This window comes from Carlito syrichta, unplaced genomic scaffold (assembly GCF_000164805.1).
Source record: "Carlito syrichta isolate Samal-C Ts95f unplaced genomic scaffold, Tarsius_syrichta-2.0.1 Scaffold314063, whole genome shotgun sequence".
Classification (NCBI taxonomy): Eukaryota; Metazoa; Chordata; class Mammalia; order Primates; family Tarsiidae; genus Carlito; species Carlito syrichta.
This window is the reverse complement of record NW_007258159.1, coordinates 978,677-994,506: the sequence shown is the minus strand read 5'-3', so window position 1 is coordinate 994,506 and position 15,830 is coordinate 978,677. Positions and strand designations below refer to the sequence as shown.

The 15,830-nt window shown below is 50.4% G+C and overlaps 1 protein-coding gene across 2 annotated transcripts in view; it reads right to left on the bottom strand.

The window, feature by feature from the left end:
• Window positions 1–989: 989 nt before the first annotated feature.
• Window positions 990–15,830, bottom strand: part of TBC1D21 (TBC1 domain family member 21) — a 16,735-nt gene continuing 1,894 nt past the window's right edge. Inside the window, exons 2-11 of one of the 2 annotated variants that reach the window (XM_008070930.1) lie at window positions 8,755–8,862; window positions 8,508–8,611; window positions 6,181–6,275; window positions 5,555–5,665; window positions 5,325–5,425; window positions 4,435–4,531; window positions 4,051–4,151; window positions 2,461–2,577; window positions 1,399–1,482; window positions 990–1,022 (exon numbers count right to left, since the gene is read on the bottom strand). In XM_008070930.1, coding sequence (XP_008069121.1) covers window positions 990–1,022; window positions 1,399–1,482; window positions 2,461–2,577; window positions 4,051–4,151; window positions 4,435–4,531; window positions 5,325–5,425; window positions 5,555–5,665; window positions 6,181–6,275; window positions 8,508–8,611; window positions 8,755–8,862 — 951 coding nt within the window. The remainder of the gene's footprint in view (window positions 1,023–1,398; window positions 1,483–2,460; window positions 2,578–4,050; window positions 4,152–4,434; window positions 4,532–5,324; window positions 5,426–5,554; window positions 5,666–6,180; window positions 6,276–8,507; window positions 8,612–8,754; window positions 8,863–15,830) is intronic. The other variant, XM_008070931.1, reaches the window with a different exon arrangement.

Genomic DNA, 15,830 nt, shown 5'->3' with positions numbered 1-15,830 from the left:
GCCACTTGGTGGGGCGGTGTGTATGTGTGCACATTCTTATGCGTGTGCACACGCATGCAGCTGAGCAGCTCTGTGGGAACCCAGCCTGCCAACCCCTCTGTAGGCTCAGGCTCTCTGTTCCATCCTCATGTCTGTCCTCAGGGGAGCCCTCAGACGCCAGCCAGAGCATGGGGCAGGCCAGGCGGGAGCTTGGGACCGTGGCACAGCTCAGGGGGAACAGGTGGGACATGCCCCTGTCCTGGAGAGCGAACAACTATCTGGACAAGGGCAAAGACTGCATTCTCGGGAGAGATCAGGCAAGGCTGAAGATGTAGTGCAGCCTGAGGACACATCTGTAGCTGAGAAATGAAGGTGTGAGGAGGAGGAAGAGGACTTGGAAACCCAGCAGGTGCTCACTCAGCAGGGATGCCTTTCTCCTGACTGTATCCTCTGGGGACTAGCTAAGAAGCAACTTAACCATGTGGTTGGAGTGCCAGGAATAGGGCAGCAGCCGGGTAGGGCAGAGCCCCTGGTCAGGCCTTTCTCCCGCAGCTGGAGTCCCAGGTGTTGACCGATCCTTATCAGACATGCTCAGCTTCATCTTTCACAGAGTCTGGAAGGATCTCAAAGTTGGTTCTGCTCCTAACCTTTTGCTTCCAGATGTGCCCTCCCACCTCTCCAGCCTCAGGGAACCCTCCATTGAGAAAGAGCTGCTGACCCATAATCCCTTCCAAAGAGCGTCCTCTCTCCAGCCTGAATGCATCTCCCAGTCAGTCGGCCTCTCTTCTTAGCGCACAACCCTGCCTCTGCCCTCATGTGCCCCGGTCTACAAGGTCAGGGAGACATACTGCCCACCATGAGCCGTTACTCCAGAGGACTGTTTATATACTGAAGCGGTTTCACCCACTCCCTCGCTCCAGCTCCCGTGGACTTGATCCTGACCTCATGGCTGAAGGATCACCACCATCCTGTCCATGGAGGGTGTCAGTCCTCTGTGGGCAACAGCCTTCTCAGAGAAAGAAATCCCTCAGGGTCTGAGGAACCTGGGGTGGAGGGTTTTGGCAGGTGTGAGGTACACGGACATGGTCTGCAGCTCTCTTTCTTCAGTTCTTCTAGCTGGTGACATTCTCCTGAGCCCCCCCAGGTGCCCAGGCCTGTGCCCAGACCCACTGGTGTATCACAGGGAGTGGGGGATGAGGACTGTGATCCCAGGAGGCACATTCTTCTCAGGGAGGTGGGAGCCACATGTGCAAATTGCAAGAAGGCTATGCAAAGCAACACCTCTGGGTTGGTGGCAGAGAACGTGGCACAAACTGGGTCTCTGAAATTGAATGTGCCTGCCATGGGCTGGGCTTGGGAGATCAGAGTATGCTTTTTGGAGGAGCAGGAGGAGGAGGACCACTCATTGGGATAACATACTTCTTTTTGCATGAGCTCAGCATAAACCATGCAGGCCGCTGAGATGAGTTCATCGGCATCAAGGTCAATGAGGTTGTTGCAGGCCTGTGGGGGGAGGGGAGGATGTGGGTGGGGCAGGGCAAATACTCCACCCTGCACTTTGGGAAGAAAGTCCCTGCTCACAGCAGTCACTGGGAACCCCGGTGTCATCGCCATCCCTGCAAGGGCCTGCCTGGCAGAGTGCCTGAAGTAGCTTTCATACTAGATCCCAGGGAGTCCTGGCATTCCAGGGGGAGTCTTAGGAACTTCTAAGGAGGACTTGGCGTATAACTGGGGGACACCTAAGATCTTTTTTGAACAAAGACTTCAGCAACTTTTTTTAAAAAGTGGAAAGGCTGGACCTGGTGGCTCACACCTGCAATTCTAGCTCTTTGGGAGGCCAAGTTCAGGGGAATTGCTTGAGCCCAGGAGTTCGAGACCAGCCCGGGCAACATAGTGAGACTCCATCTCTTAGAAATAAAAAAATAACCGGGCGTGGTGGTGTGTGCCTGGAAGCTGAGGCAGAGGGATCTCCTGAGCCCAGAATGTCGAAGCTGTGGTGAGCCATAATCATGCCACTGTACTCCACCCTGAGTCACAGAACGAGACACCGACTCAAAAAAAATGAAAAAATATTCATATATATACATATATGTACACACACACACATATACATATAGGAAAACTCTAGGTCCGTTTGCCACAGGGAGATCAGGGTAGGCTTCTTGGAGGAGAAGGAGGGTTCAGAGGTTAGCCGCGAGGCGAGGCAATAGAGCCCAGTGGCTAAGAAACCTCAGTGGCCTCAGTTTCCCCATAGACAGACTAGGGACAATGACGATCATTATAGCCCCTCAGGTCGGGCTTGTCTTGAGGCTGAGACGAGCCAGTCCGTCCAAGCCTGCCAGGCTCCGGGCAGGAACCCGCCTGCCCTTCCTGCGCCGAGGGGCTGGGGTGGGGGGGGGCGGGGTAGGACGCTGAGCCCCGCCCCCTAGAGCCCCGCCCTCCCGCGAGACTGGGCGGGGCCTCCGGCCGCAGTGCTCTCACCAGGAGGATGTCGTCCCCGCTCATGCTCTCGCGCAGCGCCCGCTCGCGCACCATCCGCAGCAGGCTGTAGGCCACCAGCACCTGGAAGTTCCTGCAGGGCTTCCCGGCCAGCAGCACCTGCAAGCCGCGGGGTTCAGCCTGGGACCCGAGACCCGAGACCGCACATGCCCTAGGGACGGTGGGGTCCCGACAACCCCAGGCCCGGTCAGCCCTTTCCGGGCCCTGCTGCTGTCTCATTCATTCATTCACTCAGTCACTCAGGAAAGTGCTCCCTGGGGTTCTAGGCGTTGTGCAGGGGACGGGGAGATTCAGAGCTCAAGGCTTCAGGGAATTCATTAGGTGGAGAGGAAGAGAAAAAGGGGGGGTGAGGAGAGACTGGGAAACTAGCATTCAGGTGGGATTTTTTTTTTTTTTTGAGTTGGAGTCTCACTCTGTCGCCCAGACTGGAGTGCAGTGGCCGCTCCCGGTCACCACAGCCGCAACCTGCTGGGCTCCGGCGATCCTTCTGCCTCAACCTTCCAAGTAGCTGGAACTACAGGTGTGCGCTACCACGCCTGGCTAATTTTTTTTTTGATTTATTGTAGAGATGAGGTCTCACCAAGTTGCCCAGGCGGGTCTCGAACCCGCGGGCTCAGGCAATCTACTCACCTCAGCCTCCCAAGGTGTGGGATTACAGGCTGAGCCACCGAGCCTGGCTGGGTTTTTTTTTTTCAAGGGTTGGTGGGAATTCAGCTATCCAAGGACACAACCAAAGCCTGCCCGTGATCATGAACTTGGGCATGGAGACCAGCAACCCGAGGGGTTATACAGTTGGGCCCTGGACAGGGCAGTGATGGTCGTGAGGTTATTCCCGGGGAGGCCTGAGGATTGAGGTCTAAGGACTGCAGGTGTCCTGGAGGGCCCACAGGAGCCCCCACTCTGGGGGGGAGGAAGGACTGAGAAAAGGGCAGCTGGGGAAGAGGGAGCGGAGTGGCCTGGGCAGGCGGTGAGGAGGCCAGACAGCAGGCCCAGGCTCACCCGTGTCCCTTTTCTGTCGACTGCCCTGCAGAAGCCATAGCCGGGGGGCCTTTGCACGAAATGAACACACTGACAAGGTGGTGCTCCGCAGGGTGGGAGTAGGAGCTCTGACCTAATGAAGACCTCTCAGAACTCCTGGCAAAGCCAGGAATACAGCTGGGGCTAGGAAAACCCTGGGCATCCGAGGGGCAGGGCGAGCCCAGACTGTCCCCAGCCGAAGCCTCACTTTCCACGGCCTCCCTGACCATCCCCAGCCCAGGCCATACCTCCCACAGCCTTCCCGACTGCCCCCAGCCTAGGCCTCACTTCCCACAGCCTCTTCGACCATCCCCAGGCCAGCCCAGCCCAGCCTCCCCAACCCAGGCCTCACCTCCTAGGGCCTCCCCCAGCCTTCTCTAGTCCAGGTCTTACCCCCCCAGGCCCTCCCTGACCATCCCCAGCCCATACCTCACCTCCCAGGGCATTCCTGACCCTCCCTGGCCCAGGCCTCATCTCCCAGGGTCTCCCCAACCATCTCCAGGCCAGTGCCTCACCTTCCACGGCCTCCCTGACTGTCCCCAGCCTAGGCCTCACCTCCCAGAGCCTCCAGACATCGTCAAAGGACTTGAAGGCACGCTGGAAGCAGAGGCAGAACCAGGGGAAAAGGGACTGAACAGCCCCTGCGCCCTTCCCCTCTGCAGGAGAGAAGTAGAGGCTGGGTTAGGGAGAAACACGCACACACAGAGGCCAAACACAGAGCACGCAAGAGGATCCAGAAATAGGAAAGCCTTGGCTCATCCGCTTTCAGCCACCCTTGGAAGCTGGGGTCGACTTCCAAGGGTCCACACCTCAGCCCCAGCCTGATGAACCCTCCTCCCAGGGCCTGGAGGGGAGATCAAATAGCCCTGTCCTCTCCCTGCACCCTGTGATGTGGGACCCTGGTGGGGGCAGGAGAGGCAGGAGGTGGGGACCACTCACTCAGGTGCTCAGCAAACTCAGGGTCCAGGAAGGTGATGAGATCATTGAGCATATCCAGGTTCTTGCCCACCCCGATGCTGATGACACAGCTGTGCTCCTGCATGGGATAGGCAATGGGGAAACTGAGTCCTCCTCAGCCTGGGGGACTGGAAGAGCCCGCCTACCTCCCCTATCTCCAGTTCTGGAGGCTCTGGGTGTGTGTCTCTGGGCCAGGTCCACGTCTCTAGGAGTCTGGGTGTGTGTGTGTCACGGGGGCAGAGAAGGGGAGGGTTGTACAAAGGTCTCACTACATTGTGAGCCCTGTTATCTGTCCCCCCACCGACCCCATACACACATGTACTGTTGGGTCAGAGCCCCTGGGGACAAGGAACAGGCAGGAAGGGCATTGTTGTGGGAGTGGGGGAAGAGAAAAGCACCTTCCTCTGCCTGGAGTGTGTGGGATGCCCCTGGGGACTACTGTATCCCTTCATGTGCCTGGAAATCAGGTTATGTGAAGGGAACAGTGACTGGCAAGACCAAAGAGGAAGCCTTGAATGTCTGGCTAAGGTTACTAGATTTATTCTGGAGGTCTCTGACAGCTATAGAGGGTTTGCAGGGAGGAGAGTCCTGTTTGGGGAAGGCAGTGCCAGCAGAGGGCGCCATCACCGGGCCTGGCCAGCCAGGTTCTTTCAAGGTTTGGTGAGAGCTGGACTGAAGGCATGGCTCGACCCCTTCTCAACTCCAATGCCAGCACCGCCCTGGCTTGGAGGTGCTCATCGGGGTTGGCATTGTCCTCCCAGGCTCCTCTGTGCCCCCAGAGGGCTGTTCGGAGGGAATGGCTGCAGCTGCCAATGCTAACATAACCTTAAGGGGTTGTTTGGGGTGCCTCTGAGGTCAGGCCCAGCCCTCACCGTTTTTTGCAGAAAGAACTGGAAGAGCCAAAAGATCTCATGGTCATGTTCCACCATCAGCTGGAAGAGCATCGCCATCTCGTGGAAGCCCTGCTGGTACTCTGTGTTGGAGAGGGGCTGATGAGCAGGGGCTGGGCGGGAGGGCATGGACCCTGGGCTCAGGCTGAGCCATGTCCCGGGAGGACGCTGACAATAGTGGAGGCTGGGGGGAGGCTGGCCCTCGGGCTCACCCGCCTGGGTGTTGCAGACATAGCTCAGGAGCAGAATCTTCTCCAGCCTCTTCTTGTTGATGAGCACGTTGCCCAGGGGATCTTTGTCGTAGAGTTTCTGAATGTCGTGTGCTGGGTTGGAGGACAGGGACAGGGAGGTATGCCAGACTGCCTCCCACAGAAGGTCTGGGGATGAGTTTATTCCCCACCCAAGAGGGTGGCCCTAGGACACCTGGCAAGGGAGCTAAGAAAGGCACATCAGCCCCCACCAGGCTCACTCCTCACCATGCCCTGAGCTCTCTGGGCTTCTTCCCACCTCCAGCTCTTTGACCAGACGTACCCTCTGTCGGGAATGTCCTCCCCCACCCTTCCTCTCTGTCCAGTTCAAATCCAACCAGTTCAAGCCCAAGGGAGACAAAACAGCAGGAACATCATGGACCCAGGGAAACATGATATTGGGCACCTGTGGGTTCCCAGGAGAGGCTGGTGGGTGGCATAACTAAATGTGTATCTGGCATAGTTCCAGGCACAAGTCAAGGCAACCTCCGGGACCCTGGGAACCACCCTTCCCTGGAAGTGGCTGAGAAGGAGACAGCGATGGTTTGAGCCCTCTGCTCCACCCTGCCTCCCAAACCCACTTGGCTCACCAATGTTATTCCGCGTCTCTATGAAGTTGCGGTGCAGATTTTCCAGAAGGGGCTGAATCTTCTTGTACATCTGGCATAAGGCCTCGTAGTTCTTCCTGTGAGGAGAGAATTGGGCAGGGTGGCCTTCCTCTTCTTATGAGTAGGGGAGATCTCAGAGCAGGCTCAAGGCAGATACGAGGCGGAGAGTGCCCTTGCCCGGCCCTGTGCCCTGCTGGGATGCTTTATCTCAGCCTGCGCCCACCCTGACCATTCTCTTATCCAGACTGGAGATTGTGCCTGTTTGATCTCCTGGGCTCTGTGTCCACATGTTCCACATGAATCCTGGCTCCACAACTTAATCACTGAGTGCCTTCAACTGGGGTCAAGTCTTTGGACATAACTTTCCATAGAAAAGTCAGCCTCCGTTTCCTCGTCTGTAGAGTGGGGATAATCCTGGCACCTGTGCCTCAGAATTGGAAGTATTGGGTGAAGGGGTGTTTTGTGCGCATCATTAGAATGTGAGTAGCTGGTGATGCTGGCTGAACAGTGACCTCCAAAAGATACGTCCACATCCTAACCCTGGCCCTGTGAATGTGACCTTCTGTGGTAAAAGCGACTTTGTTGATGTGATTAAGGATGAGATCTCCTGAACTTTCTAGGTGGATCCAAAATCCAATGACAAGTGTCCCTATAAGAGACACACAAAGAGAGAACAAGGTCTTGTGACCATGGTGGCAGAGGTTAGAGTGGAGCAGCCACCAGCCAAGGGGAACCTGGAGCCACCAGAAGCTGGAAAGGAAGGAAGGATCCCCTGCCAGAGCCTCTGGAGGGAGCCAACACTTCGATTTGGGGCGTTTTGCCCCCAGAACTGTGAAAGGACACTCATCTGTGGTCGGTGTACCACTCCCCATTTGTGGTACTTTGTCACAGCAGCCTCCGCTCATAAACACGGGGAGGGGGTCTCTTGTCAGGGCCTCAGACCTCTATCAGCCCCCTCTCAGCCTGGCCCCCACATCCCCGCTGCCAGTATGGTTCTCTAGCTATCATGGGTGTGGGATCTTTCCTGCATCCTGGTCCAGCGCTCTGTTGGGGCTGGGCCCACCCCCTACTCTAGGCCCCTGACGGCTGATCCCAGCCCCGGCCAAATGCCTCTGAGGGGCAGGTGTTCAACCGGAGAGTCAGACTCCTCAACCAGTGTGCACCGAGCCCGCCTGTAGACACGCAAGCCTGGAGAAGGCCTGGAACAGAGGCAAACTGGGGACCGACTATGCCCATGTGTGCTCTCGCCCAGGAGAGAAGACACACATCCAGTCTCACTGCCACTGGGCCAACTGCCCAGGGTCATAGGCGAAGTGCAAATCAAAGGCGCTGGCTTCAGGGAGGAACCTGGACTTCCTAATTCCACCCTCACAACCACTCTGTAAAATGTATTATTGCTCGCATTTTCCAGAGGTGGAGGCTGAGACTTCACAGGTGAAGCTCTCGGGCAAGTTCACTCAGGGTGTAAATGAATCGTGTTGAAATTTGAACCCAGCTTACACATCCAGGACAGACCAAGTTCAAAGCCTGTGTGTTGTCTACGGAACCAAAGTGCCTCATCCAGGCTCCTTGGAACTTCTGGGAGGGCTGCTTGGAGGAAGTGTGTCTGGCCTGGACCTTGAAGGAAAAGTGGGGTTCTGATCAAACAGCTGATGGCAGACCATTGTGGGTAGAAAGGAAAGAGTGAACCAAGGACAGAGGGGGTTACAGATGTGGCCTGTGGTGGGCAAAGGGGGAGTCAGTTGGGCCGTCAGCATGGCTGGAATGTCAGGTGCTGGGGGTGAGGGCGGGGGAAGCCAGGGTCAGGAAGGCCTTGGAAGAAAGATGCTATCAGTTACACCACTGAGGTGTTTCGCTAAGGACGAGTGCAGCCCAGACTGGGTTTCCCATTTCTCCTCCTGGGCACTAGGAGGGGATGGTGGGCAAAGCCAGGGAGGTGGGACCGGCTTATCCCTTGGGGGAGCAGGACTGGGGCCCGGGGAAGAGCGTGGGAGAAGCCAGTCAAGGCTGCTTCAGAGGGAGAATGCACAGGCCCCGGGAAGATGGGATTTGGGGGTGGAGGGACGTAGTGGGTTACTGAGACCAAGCCCATGCCTGATTGGTGGTGGGTTGGTCAGCAGAGCCGGGGAGAAGAGGAGCCGGCCCAGACAGGCCTCCCCACCCGTGGGCCGGGCCTGAGTTAGGAGTGCCATGGTGTTCCTCTCTCAGGATGAGGTGTCCCATGGGGGCAGAAGACCGAATCTGCAGGTGGGGTGGGCAGCATTTGCAGCACCAGCCCTTCCCCCAACGGAGGATCTGGCGTGTTCTACCTCCTCATGCTGTCCACGGTGAGCCGCTCGTCCTGGGAACTCTGCCACGAGTAGTAGCCGGTGAGGAATTTCCAGGCCTCTGTCCTCACGAAGGGGTGCAGGCCCTGGGGGGTGGGGGTGGGAGCGAGAGTCATGGGCCCTCTGGATGGCCAGTGAAAGGGCTCCGCCCAACGCCAGGCCTGCCCCCTGCCCATCCCATCGCATCCCCGGATCCAGGGCAAGGCCAAGGACAGCTTGGGGACCGTACCCTTTCCAGGATGTTAACACAAATGAAGTCACGGGACTTGGCCAAGTGGCCGTTCTCGTCAAAGAAGCTATCCCATTCCGTCTTGTCAATGGGTGGTTTTCTCTTCACCTGGCAAAGACAGCCTGTTCAGCCCTTCATTAGGGGATTTTGGCTTATTATTATTATTATTATTTTTTCAGTGACAGTTTCTGGCTTTGTCACCAGACTGGAGTGCAGTGGCAAAATCATACCTCACTACAGCCTCAACCTCCTGGGCTCAAGTGATCCTCTCACCTCAGTCTCCTGAATAGCTAGAAATACAGGTGTGTGTTACCATACTCCGTTAATTTTTTTTTTAATTTCGGTAGAGATGGGGAGGTCTCACTATGTTGCCCAGGCTGGTCTTGAACTCCTGGCCTCAAGTGATCCTTCCACCTCAGCCTGCCCAAATACTGGAATTACAGGCTTTGGGCTTTTTAAGTGTAATTTTAAATAACATGCTCTGGACTTTGCAGTATGAATCAGAGCTCACAGCCTGACTCACTCCTGGAAATCTATCCCAAGGAAATTACTGAAAATATATAGAACAAATCCTGTATGCAAAATAATTTTCACTGCACATTACTTACCAGCATGAAAAATGCAAGCACTCTAAATGTTCTGCAATGAGGGGCTAGTTAAGTAAACCATGGTTTATGTCTCAGTGGAATATTGTGAGGCATATAAATGGTGTTTACAGGGAATGAATAGTAATCTAGAAAAATACAAATGTTAACAGAAAAAAAACAGAATAGAAAATGGTATCTTCAGCATCCTCTCTAGGTATTAGACTCTATAGTACTGCTATGGTCCTCATAGTGAGGCAGGACAGCTCGCATAGCTTGGATATATATAGGTGAGCTGCTTACAGGCAAGTATAGTTTAGATCATCAGGAAACCAGATGGTCAGGCATCTGGGTACCATCTTATCGGGACTTAACTCTCCTGAACAATACCTACACTGACCAGGCATACTAGACTCATCCTGGGATGAGAGGTGGTGGCACAGTCAATCACAAAGACCATAAACAAAGGCAATAGGAAGTTACCGGTGACTGAGACACGGCACTCTAAGAGAAAATTTCATTACATGGTAACCTTTCCTATTATTTCAGAAGTTCCTTGTGACACAGGTAAGCTTAGGAGTGAAGCAGTAAGAATTGAATCTCGTGACCAACACCTTGTTTAACCTACACACCCCACAAATCTTAACTTAGAAAACAGGTTGCTTAATCATCATTTGGGGCAATATGTAAAGCTTTCTGATAACAGCAAGTCTGTGTCCTTTCTTCTAAGGTAATCATGTTCCCTCTTGACATTTTTATTTATTTTTTGATTGGGAGTCTCACTCTGCTGCCCAAGCTGGAGTGCAGTGGCACACTTATGGTTACTGTAGCCTCGATCTGCTGGGCTCAGGTGATCTTTCTGCCTCAGCCTTCTAAGTAGTTGGAACTACAGGTGTGTGCTGTCATGCCCAGCTAATTTTTTATTTTTTTGTGGATATGAGGTCTCACCATGTTGCCCAGGCTGGTCTCAAATCTCTGGACTCAGACGGTCCTCTCACCTCTGCCTCCCAAAGTGCTGGGATTACAGGCATGAGCCACCACACCTAGTGAGCATGTCTTCCTTTCTAATAAGCTCTACTTTAAAGCTTTACTTTGGACTTGCTCTGAAATTCTTTTCTGTGGTGAAGTAAAAAATCCACAGAGCAACTACATCCCATGTCACATGACATCCATAGTATTACCTCTCTGTGTACTACATTCATTATATATTATAGAAACTATACCACATAAACTCTAATATAGAGTGCATTAACCAGTATAAAAATTATTGGAAGAAAACTAAAAAAAAAAAAAAAACTAAAAAAACCCCACTAAAAACAACAGCAATTATTTTGAGTGATAGGAATATAAGTACTTTTTCCCCTTTGTATTTTCAAAATGTTCTATACTCATATATGCTGCTTTTGAAAATAGAAAAATATAAAATAAGCTCTAATTAAACACATTCATGAGCTCTATTTTACCCCTTCTGGAAATGTAGAACAGTTCATGACAAGGAATATTTTAGGTTTTAGATAACGTGTGTGTGTGTGTGTGTGTGTGTGTGTGTGTGTGTATGTCTATGTCCATGTGATGTGTGTGTATGTGTTGGGGGAGGTAAGTACACTGTATGCAAAGTAATTCAAAGTGCTTATAAAGTAATAACTAGGAGTCAGAGTTCCTGTTGGAATAAGAGAAGATTCTTCTCTTTCCAGAGCATTCACTCCTACTGGAGAGAAATGTCTTGAAATGCCATATGGCAGATGTGAAGATGGACAGAGCTCAGCAGACGTATCTGATACACATACTTTCAGCTTCCCATTCATATGCACCTGAATATGTACACATGTAACTCATTAAGTTAGCGTACAAGTTACTTAAGGATCTTCTGAAAGTGCAGATTCAAGTTCAGAGAGTTTGGGATGAGGCCCAAGAAGATGCGTTTCCATCAAGCTCCTGAGTGACTGGTGATGTTTCTGGTCCATAAAGAATGAAAAGGTAAGGCAGCACCGGAAACCAGAAATAAAAGCCCACTGGCTCCAAATTGGGATAACATCTATGATGGGGAAGGATTGAGAAACACACCCTTTAATAGCTCACACAAGCTCTGTCTCCTGGACCCAAGAAAGTACAAAAAACTTCAGTATTTGCCTAACTTTGGGAAGCAGGGTATGGCCGAATACCAGGCCCTCTCCCCACATAGACACAGTCACTGTCGTCAGAGCTGGGCCTCTGCCTCTCCGACTGCCATCATGTTCTCTCAACCTGCACTCAGAAATGGCAACACCCAGCACACAATGCAGCAGGAAGTGGAAGAGAGTAGGCCAAGCTGGACTGTGTCCCAGGATCCTTTATTATAAAAGGAACTGTATCAGCTTTTGAAATGCATCTCCATGAGAGTTTTAGACCATTTGTCCATTTCTGTAATAAAGGCAGCTGTGATTTTGATGAGGATGGCACTGAGTCTAACAGATCAATTTGGGGAGAATAGATGACACTGTTGAGTCTTCTGACCCTGAACAAATCTATTTCTCCATTTATTTAGGTCTTTTAAAATTTCTTTTGGCATTATTTTGTAGTTTTCAGCATATAGGTCATTCATATATTTTGTCAAATTTATTCCTACACTAAATCATATTTTAGATACTATTATGAAAGAATTTTTAAAATTTAAGTTTATAATTGTTCATTGCTAGTATATAGAGATACACTGGATTTTTATATATTTATCTTGTATCAAGCAACCTAGCTAAACTCATTGATTAGTTTTAGTAGCCTTTTCATGGATTCTGTGGGATTTTCTACACCAATCAGGGGTACATCATCAAACTGTGACCCATGGGTTGAATTTGGCCTCCAACCTGTTTTGTTTTGTTTTTTAATAAAATTTTACTGGGACACAGCCACACTCATTTGTTCATGTATCATCTATGGCCACGTCCATGCTACCATGATAGAGCTGAGTAGTTGCAACAGAGACTGTATGACACACAAGCAGAACATACTGTCTTGATCTTTATAGAAAAGTTTGTGACCAGGTGCTCATGCCTGTAATCCCAGCACTTTGGGAGGCCAAGGTAGGAGGATTGCTTGCACCCAGGAGTTCAAGACCAGCCTGGCAATGTAGCAAGATCTTGTCTCTACCAAAATAAAAAAATTAGCTGGGCACGGTGGTGTGCTGGCTGTCCCAACTACTCAGGAGGTTGAGGCAGGAGTATCACCTAAACCCAGGAGGTTGAGGCTGTTGTGAGCCATGACCATGCCACTGTACTCCAGCCTGGGTGACAAAGTGAGACCCTAACTCTAAAGAAAAGAAAAGAAAAAGAAAAAATTTGCATAGATGATTAAGTTCATCTGTGAATAAAAGCAATTTAATGTCTTCCTTTCTAGTCTGGAAGCCTTTTGTTTCTTTTTCTTGTTTTACTGCATTGGTTAGCACCTCAAGTGCAATGTTGAATAAAAGTGATGAGACCAGACATCCTTGGTTTGCTCCCAATCTTAGAGGAAAAGTATCTAAACTTTCACAACTTGGTATAATTCTGACTCCAGGCTTTCTGTAGGTGCCTTTTGTCAGGCTGAGGATGTGCCCTTCTCTTTCAAGTTTGCTGAGAGTTATTTTTTTTAAAATCAGGAGTGGATGTTGGATTTATCAAATAATGTTTTACATCTATTAAAATGATCATATGACTTTTCCTTTTTTCAGTTTTTAAATATGGTAAATTATAATTACCATATTACTGAATAATTTTGAATGACATTCTTGGAGCAAGCCCCACTCATTGATTGTATGTTATTCTTTTTATTCACCATTGGATTCTGTTTGTCAAAATTCCATTTAGAATTTTTGCATCCTTTGTCTTCAGAGATACTAGCCTATCATTTTCTTGTAATGTCTTTGATTTTGGTATTAGGGAAGTGTTGACCTCATAGAATGAGATGGGATGTAATTCTTGTTTTTCAATTTTCTGGAAGAGTTTGTATGAAATTGGTGTTCCTTTTTTTTTTTTTTTTTTTGAGTTGGAGTCTCACTCTGTTATCCAGACTGGAGTGCAGTGGAATGCTCCCGGCCACCACAGCCTCGACCTGCTGGGCTTTAGTGATCCTTCCGCCTCAGCTTTCCAAGTAGCTGGAACTACAGGTGTGCGCTACCACGCCCGGCTAATTTTTTTTATTTTATTGTAGAGATGAGATCTCGCCAAGTTGCCCAGGCAGGTCTTGAACCCGCGGGCTCAAGCAATCCACTCACCTCAGCCTCCCAAAGTGCTGGGATTACAGGCTGAGCCACCGATCCCAACTGATATTCCTTTTTAAATATTTGGTAGAACTCACCAGTGAAGCCATCTGGGCCTGGAATTTTCTTCGTAATAGGTCTTAACCTTTAACGGTAGACTCAATTTATTAGATAAGATAATGGAGTCAAAAGAAATTGTCTTCTTTTTTACTTTAAAATTTAGGAGTTTTAGTAACAGGACATTTTCCTTTTAACTCACTTTTTAAAATAAAAGCAAATAATACTGGAAACAAGGAGTTAATATTATTTTAAAATGACAGAAGCCTAAAGAAGTCAGTTATACAAATAAATGCCACTAAAATCTCTCATTAGCTGCAAACATTTAAAAGCATTGGCACTGTTCTAAGCACTTTATAGATATCAAGTCATCTAATCTTCACCCAGAGGCCGTGGGGTCCTTACACTGTTTTACAGAGCAGGGAACTGAGGCTATGGGGGGGATTAATTAGCATATCTGCAGTCACACAGACATTTCAGAGCTGAGATTTGAATCCAGAGCTATTTGGTACCACAGTCAGAGTGCTTAGCCTTCATGCCATGCTGCGAGGCTTGGAAGGCGGTTGAAAGGCAGGGATTTTCAGTTTGAATAAAAAATACAGATCATGCACCAGCTGTGAACAAAAGGTATACCTTAAAATCAAATGCCAGACAATGATTAACAAATAAATGACGGAAAAAGAAGTGGAAAACAAAGTCCCACACAATGAAAGGGAGACAATGTAAAAGTAATATGCACAGCACACCCTAACAAAAGACATGGCTTCAAAACAATAGGGCAGAAATAATGGGAAGCATCACAAAAAGTCATCTGCTGAACACTCAAAGAATTTACATCACTAAACCTCTACCTGCCACAACTGGCCATCTGCCTGCTTTGCCATGGTTGCATTTATTTATAAAAAGTCACTGCCTCTTCCTTCTAGGAAACTCCACGGCTGGACTCCCACTGGTTCCCTATATGTCTCCAAACCCAAACATGTGACAGGAATGTCTGACGCTTGCTAGCAAGCCAAGGACTAGAACAGGAGTTCCGCTGACCTGCAGAAGGCCAAGGGGAGAATGTCTGAAAAGAAGCCCCCACCCTTGCTTCCCTGTACATCACACCACAGGTAGACACCAGGAATTAGAGAACCTTTGTCTTGGGTTCTTCAGAGTGGTGGAGGTTGTCAGCTCAATAGCTTCTCAAAGTCACCTCTGTCCTCCCATATTCCTCTATTTTTTGTACCACCAACCTATGAATACCCTTCTCCATACGCTGGAAACAATGAGCTGGTGACCCAGGAGGGGGAAACACATAGCACTCGAGGTACTGGGTATCTTTCTGCTCTCTGGGAGTGTCTTTCCTTGGCTCCTTGGAAGAGCACTGCTAGGTGGAGCCGTTGTGGAAACCCCCTCCCACCTGTCTAAGCAGGCTAAAGCTCTCTACCAGCAAACCTGGGGAAATCTTGGCTGTGCTTTCCCCTGGGGAAGGGGATCAGGTGTGGGAACCCTAAGTGGGCTGGTCCCTTTATAAGGTTCCTACTGCCAGAGGCCTTGTCTCATGGGGGGTAGAATTTTCTACAGGGTTTCCAGTGTAATAAGAAAAATTCACTGAAGGACAAGGAAAACTTATGAGAGCTTTTGGTGCCAAGCTTCTTGGAATTCAGGTATCCAGAGGGCCTCAAGCACAACCTGGGAAGCTCATTGACTCTGTGAAGGTTCTCAGCTTCTTTTTTTTTTGAGTTGGAGTCTCATTCCGTTGCCCAGACTGGAGTGCAGTGGCCTCCTGGCCACCGCAGCCTCGACCTGCTGGGCTCCGGCGATCCTTCCGCCTCAGCCTTCCGAGTAGCCGGAATTACAGGCATGCGCTACCATGCCCGGCTGATTTTTTGATTTATTGTAGAGATGAGGTCTCGCTGCCCAGGTGAGTCTTTCTTAACTCCAGTCCACCTGAGGGCAAGACACACTCCGAAACCAACAGGGCCGCCAGATCCATAATGCTGATCAGACCCGGTGTGGAGGTGCATATCACTACAGCACAGTCATCAGGAAAGCAGTGGTTCTCAAAGTTAGCTGGGTGCCAGCATCGCCTGCAGGGCTGATTTTTTTTTTTAAACACAGATCTCTGAGTCCCATCTTGATTTCTAGTTCAGATCTGGGGCCCAAGAATCTGCATTTCTTACGAGTTCCCACTTGGTTCTAGAGCTGCAGGTTTGGGTATCACATGTTTTTTTTTTTTTTTT